The sequence below is a fragment of the Puntigrus tetrazona genome, chromosome 7, assembly GCF_018831695.1.
Source record: "Puntigrus tetrazona isolate hp1 chromosome 7, ASM1883169v1, whole genome shotgun sequence".
Classification (NCBI taxonomy): domain Eukaryota; kingdom Metazoa; phylum Chordata; class Actinopteri; order Cypriniformes; family Cyprinidae; genus Puntigrus; species Puntigrus tetrazona.
The window spans coordinates 7,201,778-7,223,645 of NC_056705.1; the positions used below are offsets into that span (position 1 = coordinate 7,201,778).

At 41.1% G+C, this 21,868-nt stretch overlaps 2 protein-coding genes across 4 annotated transcripts; both read right to left on the reverse strand.

Moving 5' to 3' along the window:
- Positions 1 to 7: 7 nt before the first annotated feature.
- On the reverse strand, positions 8 to 5,496 carry si:ch1073-220m6.1. Of its 3 annotated transcripts, none has more exons than XR_006251442.1 (7): positions 5,384 to 5,496; positions 4,138 to 4,218; positions 2,049 to 2,345; positions 1,712 to 1,951; positions 687 to 831; positions 473 to 598; positions 8 to 371 (listed from the first exon to the last, which is right to left on the reverse strand). XR_006251442.1 is itself a non-coding variant. In XM_043245294.1 (6 exons), the coding sequence occupies exons 2-6, from the start codon at positions 4,175 to 4,177 to the stop codon at positions 583 to 585; spliced, it is 738 nt and encodes a 245-aa protein (XP_043101229.1). In that variant the 5' UTR covers positions 4,178 to 4,218; positions 4,924 to 5,317; the 3' UTR covers positions 8 to 582. The 3 variants fall into 3 exon arrangements, 1 of the variants encoding a protein (XP_043101229.1); XR_006251441.1 differs by lacking the exon at positions 5,384 to 5,496 and adding an exon at positions 4,924 to 5,316 and having other exon boundaries at positions 9 to 371; XM_043245294.1 differs by lacking the exon at positions 5,384 to 5,496 and adding an exon at positions 4,924 to 5,317 and having other exon boundaries at positions 8 to 598.
- On the reverse strand, positions 5,454 to 19,925 carry kcnj10a (potassium inwardly rectifying channel subfamily J member 10a). Its single transcript, XM_043245291.1, has 6 exons — positions 19,166 to 19,925; positions 14,494 to 14,853; positions 14,183 to 14,394; positions 13,574 to 13,705; positions 13,304 to 13,481; positions 5,454 to 8,151 (listed from the first exon to the last, which is right to left on the reverse strand). Exons 2-6 carry the CDS (start codon positions 14,849 to 14,851, stop codon positions 7,751 to 7,753), a joined length of 1,281 nt encoding a protein of 426 aa, XP_043101226.1. The 5' UTR covers positions 14,852 to 14,853; positions 19,166 to 19,925; the 3' UTR covers positions 5,454 to 7,750.
- Between the last annotated feature and the right edge of the window lie 1,943 nt (positions 19,926 to 21,868).

A 21,868-nucleotide genomic window follows, 5' to 3' on the forward strand; every position in this document is an offset into this window, starting at 1 on the left:
TGATTCTTTAAAGGTTCCTCGGATTATTAAAGTGTTCTTAACCCTATTTTTTGTTTGTTTTATAAAAGCTCCTTCATTTATTTCTTTTTCTAAGAATGTACGGCTTAATGTTTCACTAAATAACCCTCAGAGACATCCACGGTCGATGTTCAAACCTCCACACAGCTCCTCTCCGCCGGCGTCTCAGTAACGCAGGGCAGGCGTCTGTGTCATATCTCTCCCAGTTTGCAGTAAACCGTGTTCAAGGCATCCGAGTCGGGTTCTGCCGCCTGGTGGACGGTGGCTTTCACTTGAATGGTCCGGTCAGGTCCGGACGTCTGCTCCTCAGCGTCTCTCCTCGCCTCCACGCTGTCCGCCTGACAGGCCTTGGTCTGAGCAGGACACAAACCAGCAGGTCACACAGGCTCGAACTGATTCAGATCGCTGGATCTCGCCGTTCTGCTGTGATTCGGAGAGGTTTGGGGATACGTACGTGTCGGGATGGCGTGTCGTAGATGGTCTCTACTTTGCTGCCGACAGGGTTTTTTACCGGAGACGTCGGCTTTTCCACTGTGCTGTAAATTGTTTCGTGTTGCTGTTTGGTCACAGCAGGGCTGGACTGATACAGAGAGAAAGAATTTTATATGTATATATATACCGTATATATATATGATTTACTTCTGGGAGGCCGTCTGAATGAATTATACCTGTGGATGAACTTTTGGAGATTTTCTTCTCTTGACAAATACTGCTCCCACACCCAACAAAACCAACAAAACCCCACCGCTGACCACCGCGGCGATCCAAAAGATGGGGATAAAAAGCGCGAAAAGCTTTGCTGCTTTTCGTGGCCTGAAGACAAGCGCAGATATTAAAACAGATTTTAGCGAAAGGAACGACCACAGAACGGCTATTTTAACTATTTTCGAAAATGCAATCAAAATAAAATGAATTGTAATGTTGCGAACGATTAAATTGCATTGATTTTTTGCTTCTGGTACTTAATCTCAGTACACTTAAAATTAATTTTAGTGTTTTTAGCGCTAATTTGTTTACTTATATAAATGGGATATACATGGGAAACATGTAATTATACCTATTACTTTAATAATATATTTTAAATAAAATGCGCTGATTTTAAACTGAGGATTGCTATATAAAAGTGTCTAACACTGAACTCATTTTTAAATTGTTTAAAGCACACTTTTAAGAAACACACCAAGAAAAGTCCTCTGTGTGTTTCAGTGTACCTAAAATCTATTTTAAATTTTAATGCATCTTAAATGTAATGCATTTGATTGGTGTATTTATATAGCGCATAGCTTTTAATATATATATATATATATATATATATATATATAATTTTTTTTTTTTTTTTTTTTTTTTGCATCCACATGCGCTTTATTTGTACCTGGCAACACTACTGTCTCTGTAGTCAACCGTTTAGAGCTAGGCTAACTCTCCATGTCGTGATGGAAGGAACTATCCAGCATTTTTTGGTGCAAGAACAACGCCAACCAATCGAAGACCGCCTTATTCGACAGTCGTGCACTTCTTAAAACCACAGAAATGTTTTAAGCGTCTGGAGGAAACCGATATAAACATCAAACAGTGACGCGAACCCCCCTCTGTTTCTTCCTTCAGTTTTTTTTTTTTTTTCAGAAGAAACCGGAGGGGGTTTTCCCGGCCACAGACGCCACGGCTACAAACGTGAAATAAAGCGCGTACTTACACATGATGCTAGTCTGAGCACGGCGCTCGCTCACGTGGTTTCTGGCGTGGCAGTGGACGCTGTCCGAGGCGGTGACGGTGATGTTGACCGAGGTCAGAAAGGCATCTTTCTCCAGGCAGAGGTGTTGGTCGCAGTCGAACTGGGCCCAGTTCCCGTCCGCCGAACAGTTCACGGTGGCCCGGCACACTCCGGCGGACGAATTATATCCGTGTACTTCGATCGCAGGCTCAGAGACGTTGTCTGGAAAAAACCACGGATGAGTTACCGGGCTGAGATGCTGAAGTATAGATATATATATATATAAGTACAGTGTAAATGTGAGATGCATGGATCTTACTCTCCACTGTTAGACTGTAAGAAGCCAGGCTTTCTTTCTCCCAGGAATCGAGGGCCTCGTACATCCCACTGTCGTTTTCCTGCAGGTCGTGTATGGTCAAGGACCGGTCCAGGACGTTTAGGCTCATTCTTCTCTTAATGTCGGGGTGAACGCCCTTCAAGTTCGCAAGTAGCTCTTGCCTGTTGAATCGTCGCCACATGACATCTTGAAGATGTGACCGATTTCCGAGATCGAGGTTCAAAGTGATCGATCCCCCGCTCAGTCCATAACGTTTCTCTTGACATTCAGTGACAAAACCTGCGTGAAGGGGAATACAGCTTGACTAGGCGGTCTACAATGACGTTTCTTTATTATTATAAAGTAAAATAACTTTATTTGACTATATAGTTAAGTGTAAACTATATAATCAAACATCTATCAGCGTATCGTGATCTTTCAGAAATCATACTAATATAATACCGATCTGGGAAACATTTCTGATTATCATCAGTGTTTAAAACGGTCGCGCTGCTTCGTATTTGCGTGGAAATGGTGGTGCGTTACATTATTTAATTGTTTTTGATGAATAGAAAGTTCAAAAGAACAACGTTTGTTTAAAATCTAAGAATATAACTGTATTTAATGTCACCTTTGAAGTAATTTCACACTTTATATCGGCCGGCCTTAACTGCGATTTGACTTAATACCAAAAAATACGTACAAAGTACATATTGTGTTCATAGCGTGTTGTTCGGGTGGGTTGTGGGTAAGGTTAGGGACAGGTTTGCTGGTAAGTGGTAAGAGATAGGGCAACTATAAATGTGATTAAAGAAATTTCTTACAAATGTAGTTACATATGAGTGTTTTTAAAAAATACAAGTGCAATGTAAAAACATGAGTGCATTGTACCCAATGAGTAAAGGGGTCATACGATGCCACACGTTTGCGTTTTTCGGCCAATCACAGTGCACTGGGTAGCTGGCCAATCAGAGCACACTTAGCTTTTTTAGAACAATGAGCTCCTGAAATCGTTTCAGGAGGCGGGGCTTAGAGGAGAAACAATACTGTACAGTATGTGGAAAATAATGTTTTTGCACCTTCAACCACGTAAACTGCACTACACCAAATACACAAAATAACGTTCTTTTTAGCAACGTTATATGACCCCTTTAATTTAAAGGTCCCATATTTTACACCTTTTTGGATTTTTATTGTAGGTGTTGATATATGTGTCATATAAGTAACAAAAACCATCTCAATAGTTTTTGCAGCTCCGTTCTCAGGACCGGAATAATTACTATTTATGAGCCTCTCTTCTGATTGGTCTGTGTTTCTGAGTGACGCACGACTGGGCCAATCATAATTATTTCAGCGCTAGCTGGATGCAAAATGCTTGAGTTTTGACAGAAAAGGTTCAATAAAGTGTCTTATGTTGTTATGGGCGCGTCTAAAGGTGGTTTTTGCGACTATGTCATTTATGAAATAATGTCTGTGTGCATGTGTGTAAAACAACAAACTGACGATTTATGTATAATCGTGTGTTATTGTATATGCACTGTTGTGACTGATTGTAGCTGGAATGATAACGTAGCTGTAAAAAATAAATAGTTGCCTGCTGAAATCTTCATCATGACTAAATAGACACAGCGAGTTTGTCTTTACTTTACACGTGAGATGGGATTCAGCTCATAATAACAGGTTTTTAAACTTATGCACTAGTTACATAGTCCCTAGACCTCACTTATCATGAAACAAGACAAAAAATTTGACAATATGGGACCTTTAAATGTAAGTAGTTAAGACAACCTAATATAAGTGGGAGGAAAGGCCAAGAAATAAAATGCTAAACAAGAAGTTAAGGAAAAAGTAAATGCGTTGTGGATCTGTATTTAAGCTATTTTATACAAGCTGTATGGACCTATTTTTGCAATCTTGAGTATAAGGCATAAAGCTGCCCTGTTTTAAAAATCAGGCTTACAAATATCTTCTTTTTTGAGTCGTACGGGTTTCGTTAGGAACCATCCTTCACCAATTAAGTTAAAAAAAACCTTTGGGGGGAATCTTTGATTGTGTTTTGAGACGGGAAACCCTTCGTGAAGAAGAGATGTACCTAAACTGAAGCAAAAAATCCACTGCAGAATGAGTTTCATAGCGCTCAGCTTGACTGAGAATAAGACTTCCTGTGGAGCACCTGCAGGCAGGAAACAGAGCAGTAAATGTCAGCAGAGCTGTTCTTCTGAAAAACAAGTTTTAGGTACAGTTCACCAAACCGATCAAGCACTCTGAACGAGTCGACCTCAACCAACTTTTCCGACTAATGTTATGCCCACCAATAATCTCGTATTTCCACAACAGTCTCAGACTCATGTACTTCTGTGCTGTTCAACAAAATTAAAAAATGAGCAATTACTGTAAGCACTGTATACGTGGGTGTCTGTGGGTGTGTTTAGTTATGCACTCGGCAGAGCGTATCAAGGCGTATTTTTGACTAGTCTGGTGGAAAGTTTGAACCTCCTCACGGCTCATTTTGTCTTATTTTCGCAATGAGTCACAGAAGCCAGAAAAGGACGTCCGAGCTCCATCGTGACAAACACAATCGTGAAGCGTATTCAACGCAGAACTGCAAAATGACGTCTCACCTACACAAGCACACATTATGGATGCTACGTATTGCATGAGAAATCTGTGCTCTTGTAATAAACCTATCGCCCTCCTTATTATGCAGATTGCGGCTCGTTCGACTAAACCTGTTTAAACCCAGACGTCTTACGATCAGTCTATTTCGATACGAATCCAAACGAAATGCATTCACACATCACTCGTTACACTTTAAATGTATAAAAGCCGACGATCGGTCAAACACTAGAGCATGCACAAGTGGAGTATAAGTTCTTACCCGCGAGATCTTTTGTAGTAAATGTCTTGAACAGGATGAGATGCAACGGTTTGCCCCTTGAAGATCAGGAGTGATGTCTTTCTGTTCATTTACATGTTTGACGTGACAGTGATGTCACGTGGAAACTATGAATAACATACGATAATGTACAACAACATCTGTCGTCTAATATTTATATATCTACCTAATCAAAAGTTACATTTACCACAGCAAGAAATCTTTCTAAAATAGCCAGCCGCTCGCACGTATTCAGAAAATCTTCCCGTTTTTGGGTCGTTAATCAGGTTTTAACCACACAGCATTTAACCGCTGCATTAAAAAATCATTGCAGGTTTATCAAAAGTACGCATAAAATTAATATTAGCACCCTAAAGTGTACATATTGGTACCTTTTGAAAGATCCTCATCAATGGCACACATAAATAAGTGGAATAAACGGCGGGAGTTTTTTAACACTCACCTCAAAATCACACCAGGTGTCACGAAACCCGCGCCGTTCGATGAACACAGAGATAAAGTCGCCGCGCAACTGTTTCTCAAAAGTTCTCATTTATTAAAAACGGTAATCTGAGATCATTAGCAGGTAAAGTGAAAGTCCAGTTATGAAAGTGACTAAACGCAAAAGGAAATTCACGAAACAGATGTTTCCTCACAGCCGCAGTTAAGACAGGCAACATGTGCTAAAGATGAAACCAAAATCATTCTTTTACAACAATATAAACCATCCGAATAATAATAATAATAATGTGTCATAGGTGGGTTGCCACTTGCAAGCCGTAAAGCTTATATAAAATTAATTTGATAAAACCTCAATAATTTATATAATGGGGATTGTTGACTAACAATAACACAACGCATGAATAATAGTGACAGTAACACTTACTAAACAGCTCATTATTATTACTATTATTATTACTGTTGTAGTTATTGTTGTTGATTCAAAGGCACATTGACTTTACAGTTTCTATAATTAAAAATACATTCTTTCACTCTTCGTCATTATCTTCACTTATAAAAGGCCGCGTACAGTTAAGTTGGACCCAAAACGAAATATCAAAAATAAAGCCTCCTCCTCGAGTTAAAGTGCTTTTAGTATTGTTAAACAAACATCATTATGTTTATTCCAGTGACAAAAGATCAGCTGTGGGGGAAAAACGAACTAGATCTTTACCTCAAAATAGCTCTATACTGGCACTGTTAGACACAAATATAGATGCAAATCACATCTGACACAGTCACGCACAAGTTATTGACGCTAACGTTGTACTCTATCAATAACTACAGTACAGTGGTTTAAATATTATGATTTCTTCCAGTCGGTGACACGCAACCCTCCGGTCCATTGTCCTTCTGCAAAAATAGATCGATATCCGTGTGTTTATAAAATCAGGTTTTGTCCATCAGAGTTTACAGAATAGCTGTTCTTCTCAAAGCGTCTCAAATCTGTGGCACTGCTTGTCTTGGCCACAGGGGGGTGAAGTAGCCCTTCCTGGTGAGCAGGTCCCTCAAGAGCGTCCGATGCTGTTTTGTCACGAATAAAGCAGCAGATCTATGTCGAATCACCGTTTGATTCCACATGGTCTAATAGTTTAGTAGTTTACGGTATTTCTCATTTACAGATTCAACTATATCCGGAATGGAACGCTAGCAAACCCACGTACGTATGCAGCACGCTATTTCTTTCGAGCGTCGCGTGAAACGATGCGCATTATGCAGCGATGAGACGTTCAAGAAGCCATGCGCAACGTGACCGCTGCTCAACCCGAGCAAACGATGAGCTAAAAAGAAATCAATGCATCCGGTTTACAGTTGTAGTCGCATTTTGAAGCTTTCGGCAGGGCGATAACGAAACGTAAGTAAATGGGTTCCACGACGGGTCGAGCTTCTAGAACAGGTGTCCAGACTCGTTCGCGGTCACCGTCCTGCAGAGTTTAGCTCTAACTTGCCCCGAGCACACCTTCTCTGGCGTTTCAAGCGAGCTGGTTCGCGTGTGTTTAATCGGGTTAAAGCTAAAGTTTACAGGAAACCCCTGCTATAGAAACAGTTTGAATGCACCGTAAGCGGCACTCGATAGTCGTAATACTGAGGGGCGCTTATTCGTAACGGATAAACATTAATCATGGTTATGTACGAATAGTGATCTAGTCTGGTGAATCGCACATTCCGTGGTTTTTATCTTTTGTGAAAGTAATGTACCAACTGCATTAAATTCAACCCTAAATTTAACCGATAGTGTTAACAAAAGCAACGGTGAGATACGACGAGGCGACCGTGCCTCTTTATCATTAGTGGTTTTTTAGGTACTTGCTTCACAAGGCAAGTGAAATGCTTTACCAGGTGAGCTATCGAGCAAGTTTACTAAGTCAGGAAAGTCACACACATAGAGCTGGTCATGTGATTATTATGTGTGAACATCGAACTGCATTACATACATTCTGTGTGAACAGGAATAAAAGTTGCTGTTGCTCCACTGCCATACGATTTTCCAGAAATATAGGCCGAGGTTTGTTTTTCCGATCATTTGTAGCAGTTATATAATCTGCGTGTTTTGTTCATACAGAAAATTGCACGGTATGCACAGTATACGTACTAGAAACAAAAAGCGTAGTATGCTAGTGTGCTATTCCGAACATAGCTTCTCTGTCTTTATCTTCTCTATTTCATGCTTGTGTGCCAGCGCATTTCAGCGCTAGCCAACTCTACTGGCACCCTACCTTGTAAAACAGGTAAGCCTAGTGGCATTAAAAAAAAAAGTTGGCTAACACTGAATCCAACAAGTACTCAAGCAATTTATCTTCATCTGATCCCCCGTTCATTCATCCGCTCTCTAGACGTTACTAATGCGGACGCTGAGCTGGTCTCGGACACGCCCCCTGTCCCGCCCCTTCTCCTCCCGGTAGCTCTCCTCCAATCGCATCTTCTCCATATCCACCCCTTGGTTTCCGCTGCTGTCGCCTTGTTGCTGGGTCGACTGGGCGTTCGGGGGCGGGGCTTGTTTAAAAAGGGGCGGGGTCTTGGTCTTGGCAACCTTGTCAAAGAAGGCAAAGTCGGCGACATACTTTCCGGAGGGAGAGAGGGAGACGACGGGGGGAAACTCGTAGCCCCACAGGATCTCGTCGGGCAGGTAGGAGGTGCGCACTTGGCAGGTGGCCGAGGTCGGCTCCACGGTAGCGCTCATGATCACGAGCAGCTCGAAGTCAGCCAGCTCCGGATCCGTCCACCCGCCACCTTAGAAAGAAAAAGATATATAGTGAAACAGAAATTCGGTAGCAGGTGATATAATTTAACCCATTTTGTACCACACTCGACTTTCACTCATTCATTGTGTCTCATTCGTGCTCAAACATGAGCAAACTTCAAATACTTTAGGGTGGAACTTTTTGGAGCTTGTCACATTTCCTTACTGAATAAAAAACTTTAAAGTATATTTTTAGAAATGTACCACGTAAATACTTTACAAAGCTGCGCCTTACTCCATCTAGATGTATATTGTTTTTATTTTTCTAGCTTAATTCTACTTTTGTCATTTTTCTTTTTGTATATCATGGAGGGTTATTTTAGTTTAAACTGTGAAAAACATTTGTGTTTTTTTTAATTAAAAAAAACATTAACTGAATATGTAATTTAAAAAGCTTATTTTATTTAGGCTTTATTTAAACATTCATTTTAGGTTAATCTTGATGTATTAAAATTTAAACCTGAAATTTTAAATAAAATGTAAAAGTTTAATGGCAAAAAATTAAAAATGATGCTATAATTACAATAATGTATGTAAAACGAATGTATGTTTGGCGAATAAAGTAAATATTGATTTTGATTCTAAAGTTAAGGCATCTGCACAATTCTCAAAAAATTGGAGAATTAAAATTAAAACACATTTTACAACAAAACAGACAGTAAGACAATCAACTTATATAAAAATCTGCATTACATGATGGCATATAAGGATACTTATGGCTCATACCAGCAGAAATACAAATGCCTTCACTCGTAAGCATGTCATTCACCCACTGACACAAACACACACACACACACACACACACACAATCGCACACACACCTGCATCAACATCCCACATTCAGAGCAAGAGACCGTCATCTGTGAAAACAGTCTCTCCTTTAACCCAGAGCCAGTTCTGCATTCTGCGAGCAAAAAACATGGGGTTTCATAACCCACAAACACACCAGATCATGCTCACAATCATGTTTCGTAGTGCCCCCAAAAAATCATCTAAACACTCCGAAACGTTACGGCATTGCATTGTTAAACATTTACTTTAGTATAGTTTATTTTACGGTCAGTACTAAAACAACAGATGAAATGGTGAGATTCTTAAACGCAATGACGTTTAGAAATGAAGAATAGCATTCAAAACCATTTAGAGACAGTATATACGCGTTGTTTTTAACGCTTACTGGCTAATGAATGCAAAAACACTGACATGTATTAATTATCAGCACATGAAGATATTCTTCGGTGCTGTTTACACACTGATCATGACAGAACTCAGTGGAAAGACCCTCAGGGGATGTCAGTGTTTCAGGCAGATCTGATGTGGCCTCTCACTGTGTCTTTAATGCGTTTCAGGAAGAAGATAGCCTACTTATATATGGGTCATTTCTACTATGTGGTACAGTTGAATAAAGGAATGAAATCTTAGTTACCTACCTTTCTTTTATCAGTTTATATGTGATAAATTGCATGCACACGCCAAGTAGTGGGACCATTCTTCAAAAATCGTTTGTGTTTTACGGGAAAAAAAAGTCATATATATTTGGAATGACATAAGCGTGAATGAAGGATGACAGAAATGTATATTAAAAAAACATTCTGCAATATATTTTGTCACATTTTTTTCATGTGACTTTATTAGCATTGGAAAGAGTTAATCATTCCGAAATACTGATTTTTTTTTTTTTTTTTGCAAAGTACCTCAGCACGGAGAATAAAAATAATTTCGAAAAATGAAAATCTGAGAAATTTTTGAGGGCAAATCACATTTTGGTTTACTCAAGAAGCAAAACCTGAGCTTGAAAGTGAAAATCTCTTTCCGTTTTCGTGCCACGTGTTTTGACCGATTTAATTCGACTAAAGTCTATTACTATCATTTTTATAGCGGTTATTAAATAAAAACATTACATAAATATAAACAACTTACAATAACACTATTTGCATTTTAAATTCCTCATTTTTAAAAGTTAAAAAATACATTTTAAACTTTGAAAGGTTTGCCTGCTATGTAAATGACACATGTGCATATGATACAGCAAACCAAACAAAGGCTCTTAAATTAAAACTATTAAATGGCAGCCTTCACGATTTGATGACTGCATTCAGCCCAAGTAAGTAATTAAAGCAAAACATAGTCTATGAGTCAAACAAACACACATTCATGAGAGAACAACTTGTTTGGTGGTTCATATAGCTATATTCTGAGTCGGGCTCCAGCAGAGGCCCGTGTCTCTTCTTCTCAGCCTCTTACGCAAACACAATGCCACATTCAGCAGACTGGCACACTGTGTATTTAGTTTTTTTTTTTTACTATAGATTCACACACACTGGTGCACTGGCGCACGTCCATACACGTACGTTTACACGCAGCCACTCGGGCACATACAGATTCACACTGTAATGCACCGGCACGCTTTCGGACACGTTTTTAAGGACGATGCCAGTTACTTCATTCATATGCAAATGCGCTTCCATTGGAGCATCCTGAATAGCTATTTCTGCTTTACATTCAGGTTTTTAAAGAAAAACTTAACGCTCAACATACAAAAGAGTCATTTTTAGGAGGAAACTATGTATTTGGATTAGGTAGCATTAGGCATAAGTGGGGTCTATTAAATATAACCCTATACCGTATAATCCGACTACAGTCGATTACACCGGGCGATCCGGCTAGACTACAAACATGAGAAAGAAGCAGTGAGGAGAGAGGAAGAAGCACAACAGAAACCATAAACATACACGAGGATAATCACGTAGAGGGAAAGCCCATAGACGTGCGAGATGAGAGTCGCATTCAGTGAATCAAGTGCAAAAGCGGGGACCGGAGGGTCTGATAGCTTGGGCCCTCGATGGGGTAGAGACTGGGAGCGTAACTGGATCCACGACCTGCGTGTCAGCACCAGGAACTGGGCTGCTTTGTGCCTCTAATGAGACGCTCTGGCACGCTCTCATACGCGCATTCCAGCCAAAGAGAGAGAATTTAGAAAAGAAAGAGGGAAAGCTACGTCTACAGAGAACGTGAATGCGGGCTAATGGAGAGAAAATGAGATGAAGGGAGGAAGACGACAATAAATGCAGCTCATCTGCCAATAATAGAAACCCTAAGTTCTTGTAAACATGCCCCCCCCCATACCAAGTCTTTATTGAATTTGCTACAATTCACAGTAAAATTGCAGAGAGAATGTGAAATCCACTTTGTCCTTTAACCTCTCAATATTCAATTAAACTTTTGCCGTCTTTACCACAAAGGAATCTATGATTCCCAAATGCCAATCCTGACACCAAAGGTCTGTCTGACCAGCTGCCCAGGACTCAAAATCCCTTAAAACCACTAAAACTGACTGTATTTCCCAGCATGATTCAGATTTTGACTCCAAAAACAAATTAAGCTTTTGTTAGAATTAGACCTGTTCAACTTATATAGTTTTATTATTACTGAATTTGGAGGTAGCTCCATAAATAATTACAGAACTACACCAGCTACAGTGGCTCTCGGTTGGCTGATTAGTTGTTATAATTGTTGCTGTTTAGTAGAGTGATATTAAAATTGTTCAAAATCAAGCAAGGACTGGACGACAGCTGTCCACCACAAATTCACAGATGACACATACAAGTTTTTCCCACTTATAATTACAATACTGTTACGGTGTTCAGTTGCGTTTAACTTTTTAAATATTCAAACGCATTATCAGATTTTGTTGACCAGCAAGCAACAACCCAGAGCACTCTAGCAACCGCTAGCAATTCTCTAAAGATCAATGTTGTAACAAACTAAATGTTGTAACAACACCCTAGCAACCTTTGTGCAGGCAAATGTGCAAATCTAGCTCACGTTTATCCTCATGATTAATCAAGGAGAGTCAAAATGGAAACATAAATTGAGCCACTTTGGCCAGCCACGCGCATTTGATTCAGGTGTGAAGTGTCAGTGGAAACAGGGCACCAGCGTGTGCTCAAAGTGCCAGAACTCCCTGAACCTTCTGCCTGCAGAGTGACCTCTGCACTGAAACAGAGCTTCTCCGGTGTCTTTGACACCTCTCCCCACACTGCTGTTTCACGTTTCTCCCGTGTAGCACTCTATCCCCAGAGAAACTCTGCTGGAGCCACGGGGGTCGGTGCCCAACCACGCTGTCCCTGTTCTCAGGTGTATCCTACTGACAGTCTTTATCTGCCACCAGAGCCAAGCGCCATCTCCTTGCTGAAAAAAATGGCAGGTTAGGTATGTTTTGAAGCTGGGATGCTGGTTTGAGCTTGCTTAAGTTGGTTTAAGCTGGTCCCTTGTTGTATGCTGGTCCTTTAAGAGCACATAACCAGCATAGGACCAGCTTAAAGCAGCAAAAGAGCAGGTTGAACCAGCAAAGGGCCACCATAAACCAGCACAGAACCAGCTCAAACCAGCATCCCAGCTTCAAAACATACCTAACCAGTAAAGGCTGTTTTTGTTCAACGCTAAGCTTAGTGGAAGGTTTTTGAATGAGCAACTAAAAAAACATGCATTGGACAGATGCTTTTATCAAAAGCAACTTATATTGCATCTATGGTACACTAGCTCATGGATTCGATTCATGAAATATTCGACCAAATCAAACCAGAATGCAATTTGGCGGGTGCTCTTATCAAATGCGGATTACATTACATTTGTGATACAAATCGTCATGGGTTTGATTCACAAGTAATGCATTCCTTGGAAATCAAACCCATAACCAAGCTCTATGCTCTACCGTTTGAGCAACAGGAATCTCACATTTCCTGTGATGGGATGGGTTCAAATTGTGCATATGAGGAAATGGAGTAGTGTTGTCAAGTAGTTCAGTCTGAAGGCTTGTAACCAGATGGTTGCTGGTTCATTCACCGAAAGAAACAATCTATGAGCCAACAGAGCAAGACACCTAAGGTTGCACCAGGTGAAACTGTGCCTGTTCTGAGTTACATTTACCCATTTGACAGATGCTTGACCCAAGACCTTGGCATAGCCAGCACCATGCTCTCCAGTTGAGCTACAGTTATACCAGTTCAACTTACAGTAGAAAATAATGATATAATTTCGAATGAGACAATTCTAAGCTTAGGCTTTCAGGCTCCATTTTGGAATTCCAACATATCAACATGACACCTTTTCGTTCCATTTAGTTCTCTTAGGCTTCTGTACCTTTGGCAGCCCAGGCCCGTAGTGGGCTGTTGTCATCTATCACGTGGTAGAAAGTGAGGGGCAAGATGAGGAAGGGGCTGTCACTGGAAGTGTCCACTTGGAAGGCTACATTTCTCTGGTCCAGACGCACCGTCTCACCCTCTTTAGTCAGCGACGTCTGCAGAAGCTTACCTGTTACCTGAGGAATCCCGAAAATTTAACATATGATTAGTTGCACATACGCTACGTCGGAAATTAATATGAAATTCAACATTATTTAATCAGATTTACCTGGCAGCCTAAAAGGAGGCTCTTGCGCATGTTAGCGACACGGATCATGAGACAAGGTCGGCCTTCATGATTGGCCACCACAGCATGCTGACTGAACTTCACCGTCTCGCCACGTTTCTTCGGCCGTGCTACCTACATACCCAAAATGAAAACATAAATGCCTTATTAGATCCGAGTGAGGACTGTACAGGTCACAAAATATTTTTTCAATACTATTGATATTGCTCCAATTCTATCCGGTTCCAGTACAACTTCATGTACTGTATTTTATTAAATTTAATCACAATACAATGAAATTACTGCTACTTGCAAAGGCTACAGTTTATTTCAATAAAAAAGTGTGTTCTAACTAGTGCTTTCAGTGTCTCAGGAAGCAGTTCTCAACAAGTGCTGCTCCACACAAACTCCAACTCCTGTTTGCTGTGAGTTTGGGTTACTTATACATTTAGGAACTCAACATTTGTTAGTTTTCTTCCCAAACTTGCAATGAGAAGAGCTTATATGTCAGGTTTTCCGCCAAAATAGACAAATGATAGATTAACTTTTTACCAATGAAGATATTAAGACAACTCTGAAGTTTTTACCCAATTAATTTAGTTTTAGGTGTACCTTGGCAAGAAAGGTTCCAGTGATGAAGATCTCCATCACCATGGTGATGACAAGCTGGACAATAAGCAGGATGATAGCAAGTGGGCATTCCTCAGTGATGCAGCGAAAGCCATAACCAATAGTAGTTTGTGATTCCAGGGAGAACAGGAACGCTCCAGTCAACGTTTGGACCTGCATCACACACGGCGTGTGGTTGGACGGAGGATCAAATTCTGGTGAGAAAGGAAAAGAAGCAAAGACATGGAAATAACGGGGTTGCAATATTTACAAAAATGAATATCTTAGTGAAGAATATCGCCTTCCCTTCTCACCTAGCAAATCTCCATGCACAAGTGCCACCAAGTACCACAGCACTCCAAACACAAACCAGGTGCCAGCGAAGGTGGCGGAAAACAGGAAAAGCTTGTAGCGCCACTGCATGTCCAGAAAGGTGGTCCACAGGTCACGCAGGTAAAGCGTCCCTCGCCCACTGACGTGTTCGATGCGTACATTGCTCCTCCCATCTTTAGATAGCACCCGTCGACGGCGTCTCAATGCCGCAGGTCCGTTTCCTGTTGAAGCCCCGCCTCCTCCGCTTAGGAGTGGCTTTAAAACATCTGTCTGTGTCTGGGAGTGGCACACCTTCTGTGGGGAGGGGCTACGGGAGGAAGGGGGCGTGGCTGAGGTCATAGCTAGGAGGGAAGAGAGAAATGGTTTAAATTAAGTAAACCAATTTCTTCTACCTTGCTGTTGAAAATTGTTGTGTCTTACCATATTGTATTATCTTTGAACACTGGTTTGTAGTGTAAACATTTTAACCGTTTACTGCACGTTCTTACATTTTGAAGTAAAAGGTGAATAAAACTGCAAATTAACTCTAATAGCTAATACTGATTTATAATGATGAAAACATTTCCTCTATTTCTGAGGTCAAATGCTTCTTAAATCATTTCTGCATTAAAGCTAAAAATGCAAGCTAATGCAGTTTCTAAAATGCACACTAGACAAGGCTGTCTTCGTCCAAAAGTCGTAATTAAAGACTGCTAAAGCTTTAGGCACACTAGACTGGCGGTTACGTACAAAACATACAGACTCCAATTTGGTTAATGTTCAATTATGACCAAACACTGAGACATGAAACCTGGGCATGTTTTTGCGTTCAGGTTTTGCTGCAACAATTGCAGGAGCACTAAATAAAGCTGTGATCTGTGACTTTTCACATCAGCATTTATATTTTGCTAATAATTCCACTTACTTCCCTTTTCTTTCTGGCCAGCACCGGATGTTATCAGATGGGACTCAAAAATGTCACCGTTTAGATTACAGAAACTACCAGTATCTTGTTACTCTTATATAAAAAGAAGTTCTTTTTAATGAAATAAACGATCCAGCAGTTAGGCTCCTGTGTGAGAAACCTGTCACCTTATCGCCTTCTGTAAAATCTAGGTCGTCTCGTAGCATTTTAGAGAGAGGGCTCTATCTCTATCTGAGCTCTGTCTGAAAGTCGCGCATGGTCCAAGTAAAGAGAGACACATTAGGGACACATTAGCGACTCTCAGCAGTATTTAAAACTACTTCTCTAAAAGCTGAAATGGGCAAAGCAGCTTTCGGAGCGATCTTTATCGCTGATCCGTGAGCGCATCCTTCTCCCTCGAGGTTTGCGTGTGCCAGGAAGGGGTACAGGGCCGGGTTTGGGGGCGACCCTGGTGGTCCATTACTCTTTTTTGATTCTACATTCAGACCCTCCAGCTGCCCAAGCGCATTAAATGCCCCTCATTCACACAGTGGAAGCAGCTGCCCTTTCTCATTTAAAGGCTAGTCGTCAATGCTGACCAACTCACATGCCGCGCTCGGTTGGCCCGGGTGAGCGGTGAAAGGGGTGACTTATTCACCATCCAAAAACACAAAACTGCAGGAAGGAATCAGGGATGAAAAGAGCACCACAATGTTTTCCATATTCTCTGCATTCCTCTGTTACATTGAGGATGACGCTTCTTAATCCTCCACCTTTATAAACTTTGTTTCGTATATGCTGCTTGGACGGTTTTTTCAATCACTGATTCACTCCCTTGTCCTACAGCTTCAGTTCAAACATTTTTGTGCATGCAAACTGGAAAAACACATTAACTAGTACAGCGATCATGCTCAAAAATCTGACTTTGAACCTTAATTACACAATCATTCACTATTCAAGAACCAATAATTGTTTTACAGTCTGAAACAAACCATTTTAAGCTCCACCGACAGCTTTCTTTTTTCGAGTTCTTTAAAAATAATCGAAAAGTTTTTGTACACTTAAGTAGGAACGTCGTTATGGATAATTTTGCAGAAAGAATACACTCCATTGTGTGGGAGATCAGAAAAAGAAAACGTTCTCACAGTCCCTATTTTCTTACATTTACAATTTATCATTTAACAGACACTTTTATCCAAAGCGACTTACAAATGAGGACAATGGGTGGAAAAAGAGTCTTATTACCAAAAGATAGCGCAAACGCAAATTTCAATCAAATCGTTCAAAAGACAAAATTATAGATGTAGTGTTGAAAAACACCATGCCGATTCAAATAAATGTAGGCAAAAATTAAGAAAAGTGTACACATCTCAGAAGACATCTCCACAGTGACTTAATCTGTTCTCCAATTAGCCAAAATACTAAGCATTTAATAAAAAAATCTCAATATGAGCTCAAACATTTCTTATTATTGTGTTGCAATAAATCTGGGAGCTATATATACTATATAACAAATCTTAACTTAGTTTGCACTGTTTCAAAATACCAGCTATATTCAGCTCAGCTATAATCTTGCAAATGTGACTTTGAACGTGTTATATTAGGAAATTCAAAAAATTAACATCATGATATTCTTTAAAGCCGCTTCGAAACATAAGCATTCATTTGGCTTATTAAATTCTTTCAGGATCTGAGACGCTATCCACATTAATTTAATTGCTCCATACTCTTACTGGATGTCCGACAGTTGGCTCATTTGTGAATCTGAGGACAAAGAGCAACCTGAAAACATAACTAGGAACCAATGTCTTAGCTAGGTTACGCGAAGGAAATGCTTTCGAGGGCGACTCCGTTCATTCGCGCCGCTCAATCTCACCCTCTCGGCGTTCTGGTTTAAATGTCTAAGTGGTAGTTCAGTCTCACTCGGCTTCTGCCTTCCGCACCGAATAAAATAAATAAATGAAATGAATGAGTACCAGGGAGACGTGATACGCTCTCCCCTCTCTGACCTCGCTCTCTCTCTCTGGACTCACACTGAGAGAATGAATAGGTATCTGTCTGGATCTCTGTGCTCTGAATACTAACGCCGGGGCGAGAGGGAGGAGGCGGTTCCTCGCCGAGGCACGTGTTATAAGCAGAGTGTACACACAGCTGACCTCTGAACTCCGGCGAGTACGCGCCCACTCGCCTGCACACTGATACAGTACGTGCTGCAGACAAACGCTGACAAGCACTTGACTCAATGTATGCCTCTCATGCTCTCGAAGACCTCTGAAACGCATGAAAATAGTTCTGTGGACAAATATACATTGTGCCCACGCGTGAATATTTGACTAAGAATACTACTTAAAGGGAAAGACTATGTCCTGGCTTCATTATCATTCTGCAACGTGGGAAAAAGCAGGTGCATATCCACACTTTTGACGAGCCGCGTTGTTTCAAGTTTACAAATCGTCTCCGTCTTTTTTCTCACTCTTCCTCTCGCTTTCTGTCCTCCCTCGATGTCTTTCTTTCTCGCTCGCTGTCCTGTATACACAAGAATCCTTTTGTTTAGAGACGAGATGAAAGAGACAAAAGCCACCATTGAAAAATACAACACTGCATGTGTGTGAGAGAGAGAGCAAGTGAGACACACAGAGAGAGAGAGAGAGAGAGAGAGAGAAAGGAAGGAATGACATGGAGAGATGGACAGAAAACAGGCCGATATTAAAACTCGCTCATCAGTATTCCGCGGATGTGCAAACTGTTACTTTCCTCTATTCACCGGATCCAATGCGATAGCGCTTGACTTTTCTGTTTTTAAGTGCTCGGGGAAACCACTCTGCGGACAAATCGACTCTCTTAACAGATCCGCATTTCCCTAACCTCTAATTAGTCCATTGCACGGCTACCTGATCCAGGCAGATCAGTTATTTCACTGGCTGGCTCGCCTCAGAGCTCCAAAATAACCAGGTTGAAATGATCGAGGGAAGGGGGAACAGTCCAAAAAGGAAATCCAAAAACTTTGCCAGGTCTGATGTTTGCCAGAAAGAGCCATGGGGAGCATATCAGATCGGTAGAAAGAAACGAAAAAAAGAAAGGGATACCCACGCGATGTTGTCTTTCAGTCAGAGTCTATGAAATTATTTTGATAGCAGCGGATAACCCTGCTCTTTCATATCTCTGCATCAGTAAATATTACTTCTCATGCATTAAACAGAAGCAGTGTTAGAGCAAACTGTAACTGTGACACACCGATCACAGATCGAAATACTACTATAATAATTTAAAAAAGGTATTGCATTGCATTCCAAAACCAATACCTGGCGAACGAAACGCAAATTATACATCTTTTGCTGTTTCGATACCACTGTCAGACTTGTTTTTGTATTATTATTACTTGTATTTTGCACTGCAATGCTAAACAATCTGAAACTTGACAGAAAGCGACGCGAGCTTGAATAGCAATCCAATACCGACAAACAGTTAAACGTGGCCATTATTAATTCATTTTAGCTAATTAAATGACAAATCACGGGACATCTGAGCAACCAAACGGCAGGCTGCACCTCAGAGCAACCTGTTTCCATCATAACACTCATTCCTTACGAGCTAGTTTGTTTTTTGCTTCTTGTTGAGATGCACCTGATGTCTGCAAGGATCTCACTGGACTTCACGACTCTGCTGGATTCAAATGTACCACACGTTTCTGTATCTTAATTGAACGCAATCTCAATCTCACCATCTCGATCGACCTCTAGGCCTCACGAGCGACTTCCTTCCACACTTACCTTTTAACGAGGACTTGAAGGCAGAGCGCTCTCTTTTCTCGCGATCACGGTCACTGCTGTTTTCCGACCTCGGGGAGCATCGGACAATCTGAGGCGAAAGCGGCGAAAGCGTTCAGAACGGAGAGCAGCGCGTTCCTGACAACTCTGTCAACACCATCCGCGCCAGAAGAACGACAAGGTCTCATAATGTTTATCAATCAAATGAGCGCATTTGAAACCGTTAATACTCTACTGACTAACTTTCCGTGCAAATATGCTAAACCTGTCAAGTTATGTTCGATGCTAGTAAGTTGTGTGCTAAGTGTCAGTCAGTGCCGGTCGAACGTTACCGATTTATTATGTAATCCTTTTCTCTATCTCTACTCCCTCTCTCTCTCTCTTTCTATCCTCCTCAGTCTCCTTCTATCTCTTCTCTCCTCTTAAGTGGAACTCCTCAATAAGTTCGCAGCACTGTCTGAAAACTTTCTCCTATCGCCTCAGTCCTGCCTTTCATTGTTGATGGAAACACGTACTTTCAGCGCTATTTAATTCATTAATTCATCGGCCCTCCGCTCCTCCTCCCGCCCCCCGGGTCTCCGTCTGTAAATAGAGCCCTTGTTGGGCTCCTCCGCTCCTCGAGCCTTTGTAAACGTTTCTTCTCGATTTAAATGCGCCGAAATGAAGAAACTGTACGTCGCCGTCGTTCGGAGGACGCATGCATTATTTATGACCGCGACCTAGGATGTCGAACCGGTCCTGCGGCGGACTTTCCGTCGTTCTCGTCTTCGTCCGAGCGGATTTTGCGACTTCGAGAGCTTTGAAGTCGAGCCAGGTCCGCTTGAGTAGCCGCGTGGAGACAGGTGCGAACCTTTGAGAAGAGGCGCCGAAGGAGACCGGGAAAGAACCGCCGCAAATTATGATTACTATTCGTGTTACGTAACACCAAAATAAAAAGCTAAACATGAAAAAAGCCAACAAAAATAAATGAAATACATACAAATAAAAACAAAACAACAATTAATTACAAGAAAATAAAAATGTATATAGACATACTTAAGTAGCCTATAATTATATAAACATACATATGCTATGTTTTTATCTCTTGGGTTTTAGGGTACAAATGTCATATTTCTTTCTTTGTTTTTGTTCGGGAATAAAAACTGAAGCTGGATGGGTTGTAGCTATCGGGTCTTATTTTCAAAGCCTCCCCCAAAAATGTCACGTTTAGCTTATTTGTTTGTTTGCGTAAAATATTAATTTCAAAAATGTTGCATCGGCAGATTGCTTGAAAGTTGTTCTTGTGAACAAATTGTGTGATTTGCTCTTCGTTTGCGAAAAGGTAGCCTAAATGACTTCTGTATTTAACTTAGCAATATAAGATACCTTAAACAATTGGTCTTTTGTTTGTTTGTTTATGTAATTCTTCACATATAAGCTCATGTTGCGTATTAATTTCTGCTTTGGAAAGTCTCGTTCACGGTCATCAGTGTTGGGTCTAAGCTACCGGGTTTAAATTTAACAAGCAGCTACCATATAAATCGAATGAAATTTAATTATTTAGACTCTAAAGGTTATTTCTGAAGGCCGGACGACGTGAAGCCGTGTTAATTGTGGCGGGAGTTAAATTTACCGCGTGCTCTAGACGGACCAGACACACAAATCTTGACGCGGACAGAGGTACAATCCGGTTTGGGGTCGAAACGTTTTCCGCGCGGCTTTTTCACACGCGCGTTAATCTTGATTTCCCGCCCACCTGCCAAAGCGCGCGATTTTCTTATACGCCGGAAGAGCTCGGCGAGGTCGGAGTAGTTTGAGGTATAAATATGACAGCGCGAAATTGTGTAGGTTAAACCTGGCTTCGGACTGAATAAAAAAACGCTAAATAATAAAATGAACAAGGAAAGCAGGGTGGGCCCTTCTGTCACCCTTCTGATGTAAGATGCAAATGAGAGGATGTAGATACACAAGAGAATAAAGGATGGATGGAAGACTTCAGGATGAGGCACAAAAAGGAAGCAGAGGTGAAGCAAGCTGGTCAGGACTCTTTTTCGCCGGACGGCTCTGTCGGAAGAGACTTTTTCTTCTGTTCTGTTTCTTCTCTTTTGTTGACCCTTTTCTCTGGCATCGCACTTAGTTTGTTTACTGAAAACATGGTGTTCTCTTTCCCGCTCAACTTCCGTCCCTTGCTGTTTCTCTCTCTCTCAAGTGTTGCTCAAGTGCGTTGAGCTGTTGATATTCAATTCAGTATCATACCCTTTCTGTCAGTTTAGTCTAACGGTTTCATACCTCCTCGAACACTTTTGAGATTCGGTGCTTTTTGTAGTCCAGTCCACAAATACACACACATTGAGCAGAGACTTTCATTCAGGGTTTTTATTCAAAGAGAGAGGAAACCATTACCGCTATTTCTGGGATAGTGGTGCCCATTTACTGTCCAAGGGAGCCGCTCAGAGAAGTTTTATGTCTTCCCAGTGAGGGAAGTCTTATTTGGACGATCCGTGTGAGAAGTTTTATTAGGGCAATCAGTGCTCTGACTGTGTTAACTCCTGTAACTCACAGCTGGCCTCGTGGTCCAGCCAAGGGATTCTCCATCGTGTTCTTCCATTCCTGCGATCAGATGCATGGTCTCTTAGGAACCCTTCACTCTAGAGCCCTCCTGTGGCTATTAAAGTGACCGTTCTAGCTGGTAGGTGTCCCTTTTCTTTAATTTTGAAACAAAGGCTT

What these genes read in the sequence shown, in the direction of transcription:
- si:ch1073-220m6.1 (XM_043245294.1), bottom strand. Translation starts at nt 4,177, where the DNA reads ATGAAACTCATTCTGCAGTGGATTTTTTGCTTCAGTTTAG. An exon ending in TTACAGTCTAACAGTGGAGA is followed by an intron (nt 1,952 to 2,048) that starts GTAAGATCCATG and finishes GGTTTTTTCCAG; the next exon opens with ACAACGTCTCTGAGCCTGCG. An exon ending in TGCTCAGACTAGCATCATGT is followed by an intron (nt 832 to 1,711) that starts GTAAGTACGCGC and finishes GCTTGTCTTCAG; the next exon opens with GCCACGAAAAGCAGCAAAGC.
- kcnj10a (XM_043245291.1), bottom strand. Translation starts at nt 14,851, where the DNA reads ATGACCTCAGCCACGCCCCCTTCCTCCCGTAGCCCCTCCCCACAGAAG. An exon ending in CTGGAACCTTTCTTGCCAAG is followed by an intron (nt 13,706 to 14,182) that starts GTACACCTAAAA and finishes TTGGGTATGTAG; the next exon opens with GTAGCACGGCCGAAGAAACG. An exon ending in GCCTCCTTTTAGGCTGCCAG is followed by an intron (nt 13,482 to 13,573) that starts GTAAATCTGATT and finishes GGGATTCCTCAG; the next exon opens with GTAACAGGTAAGCTTCTGCA.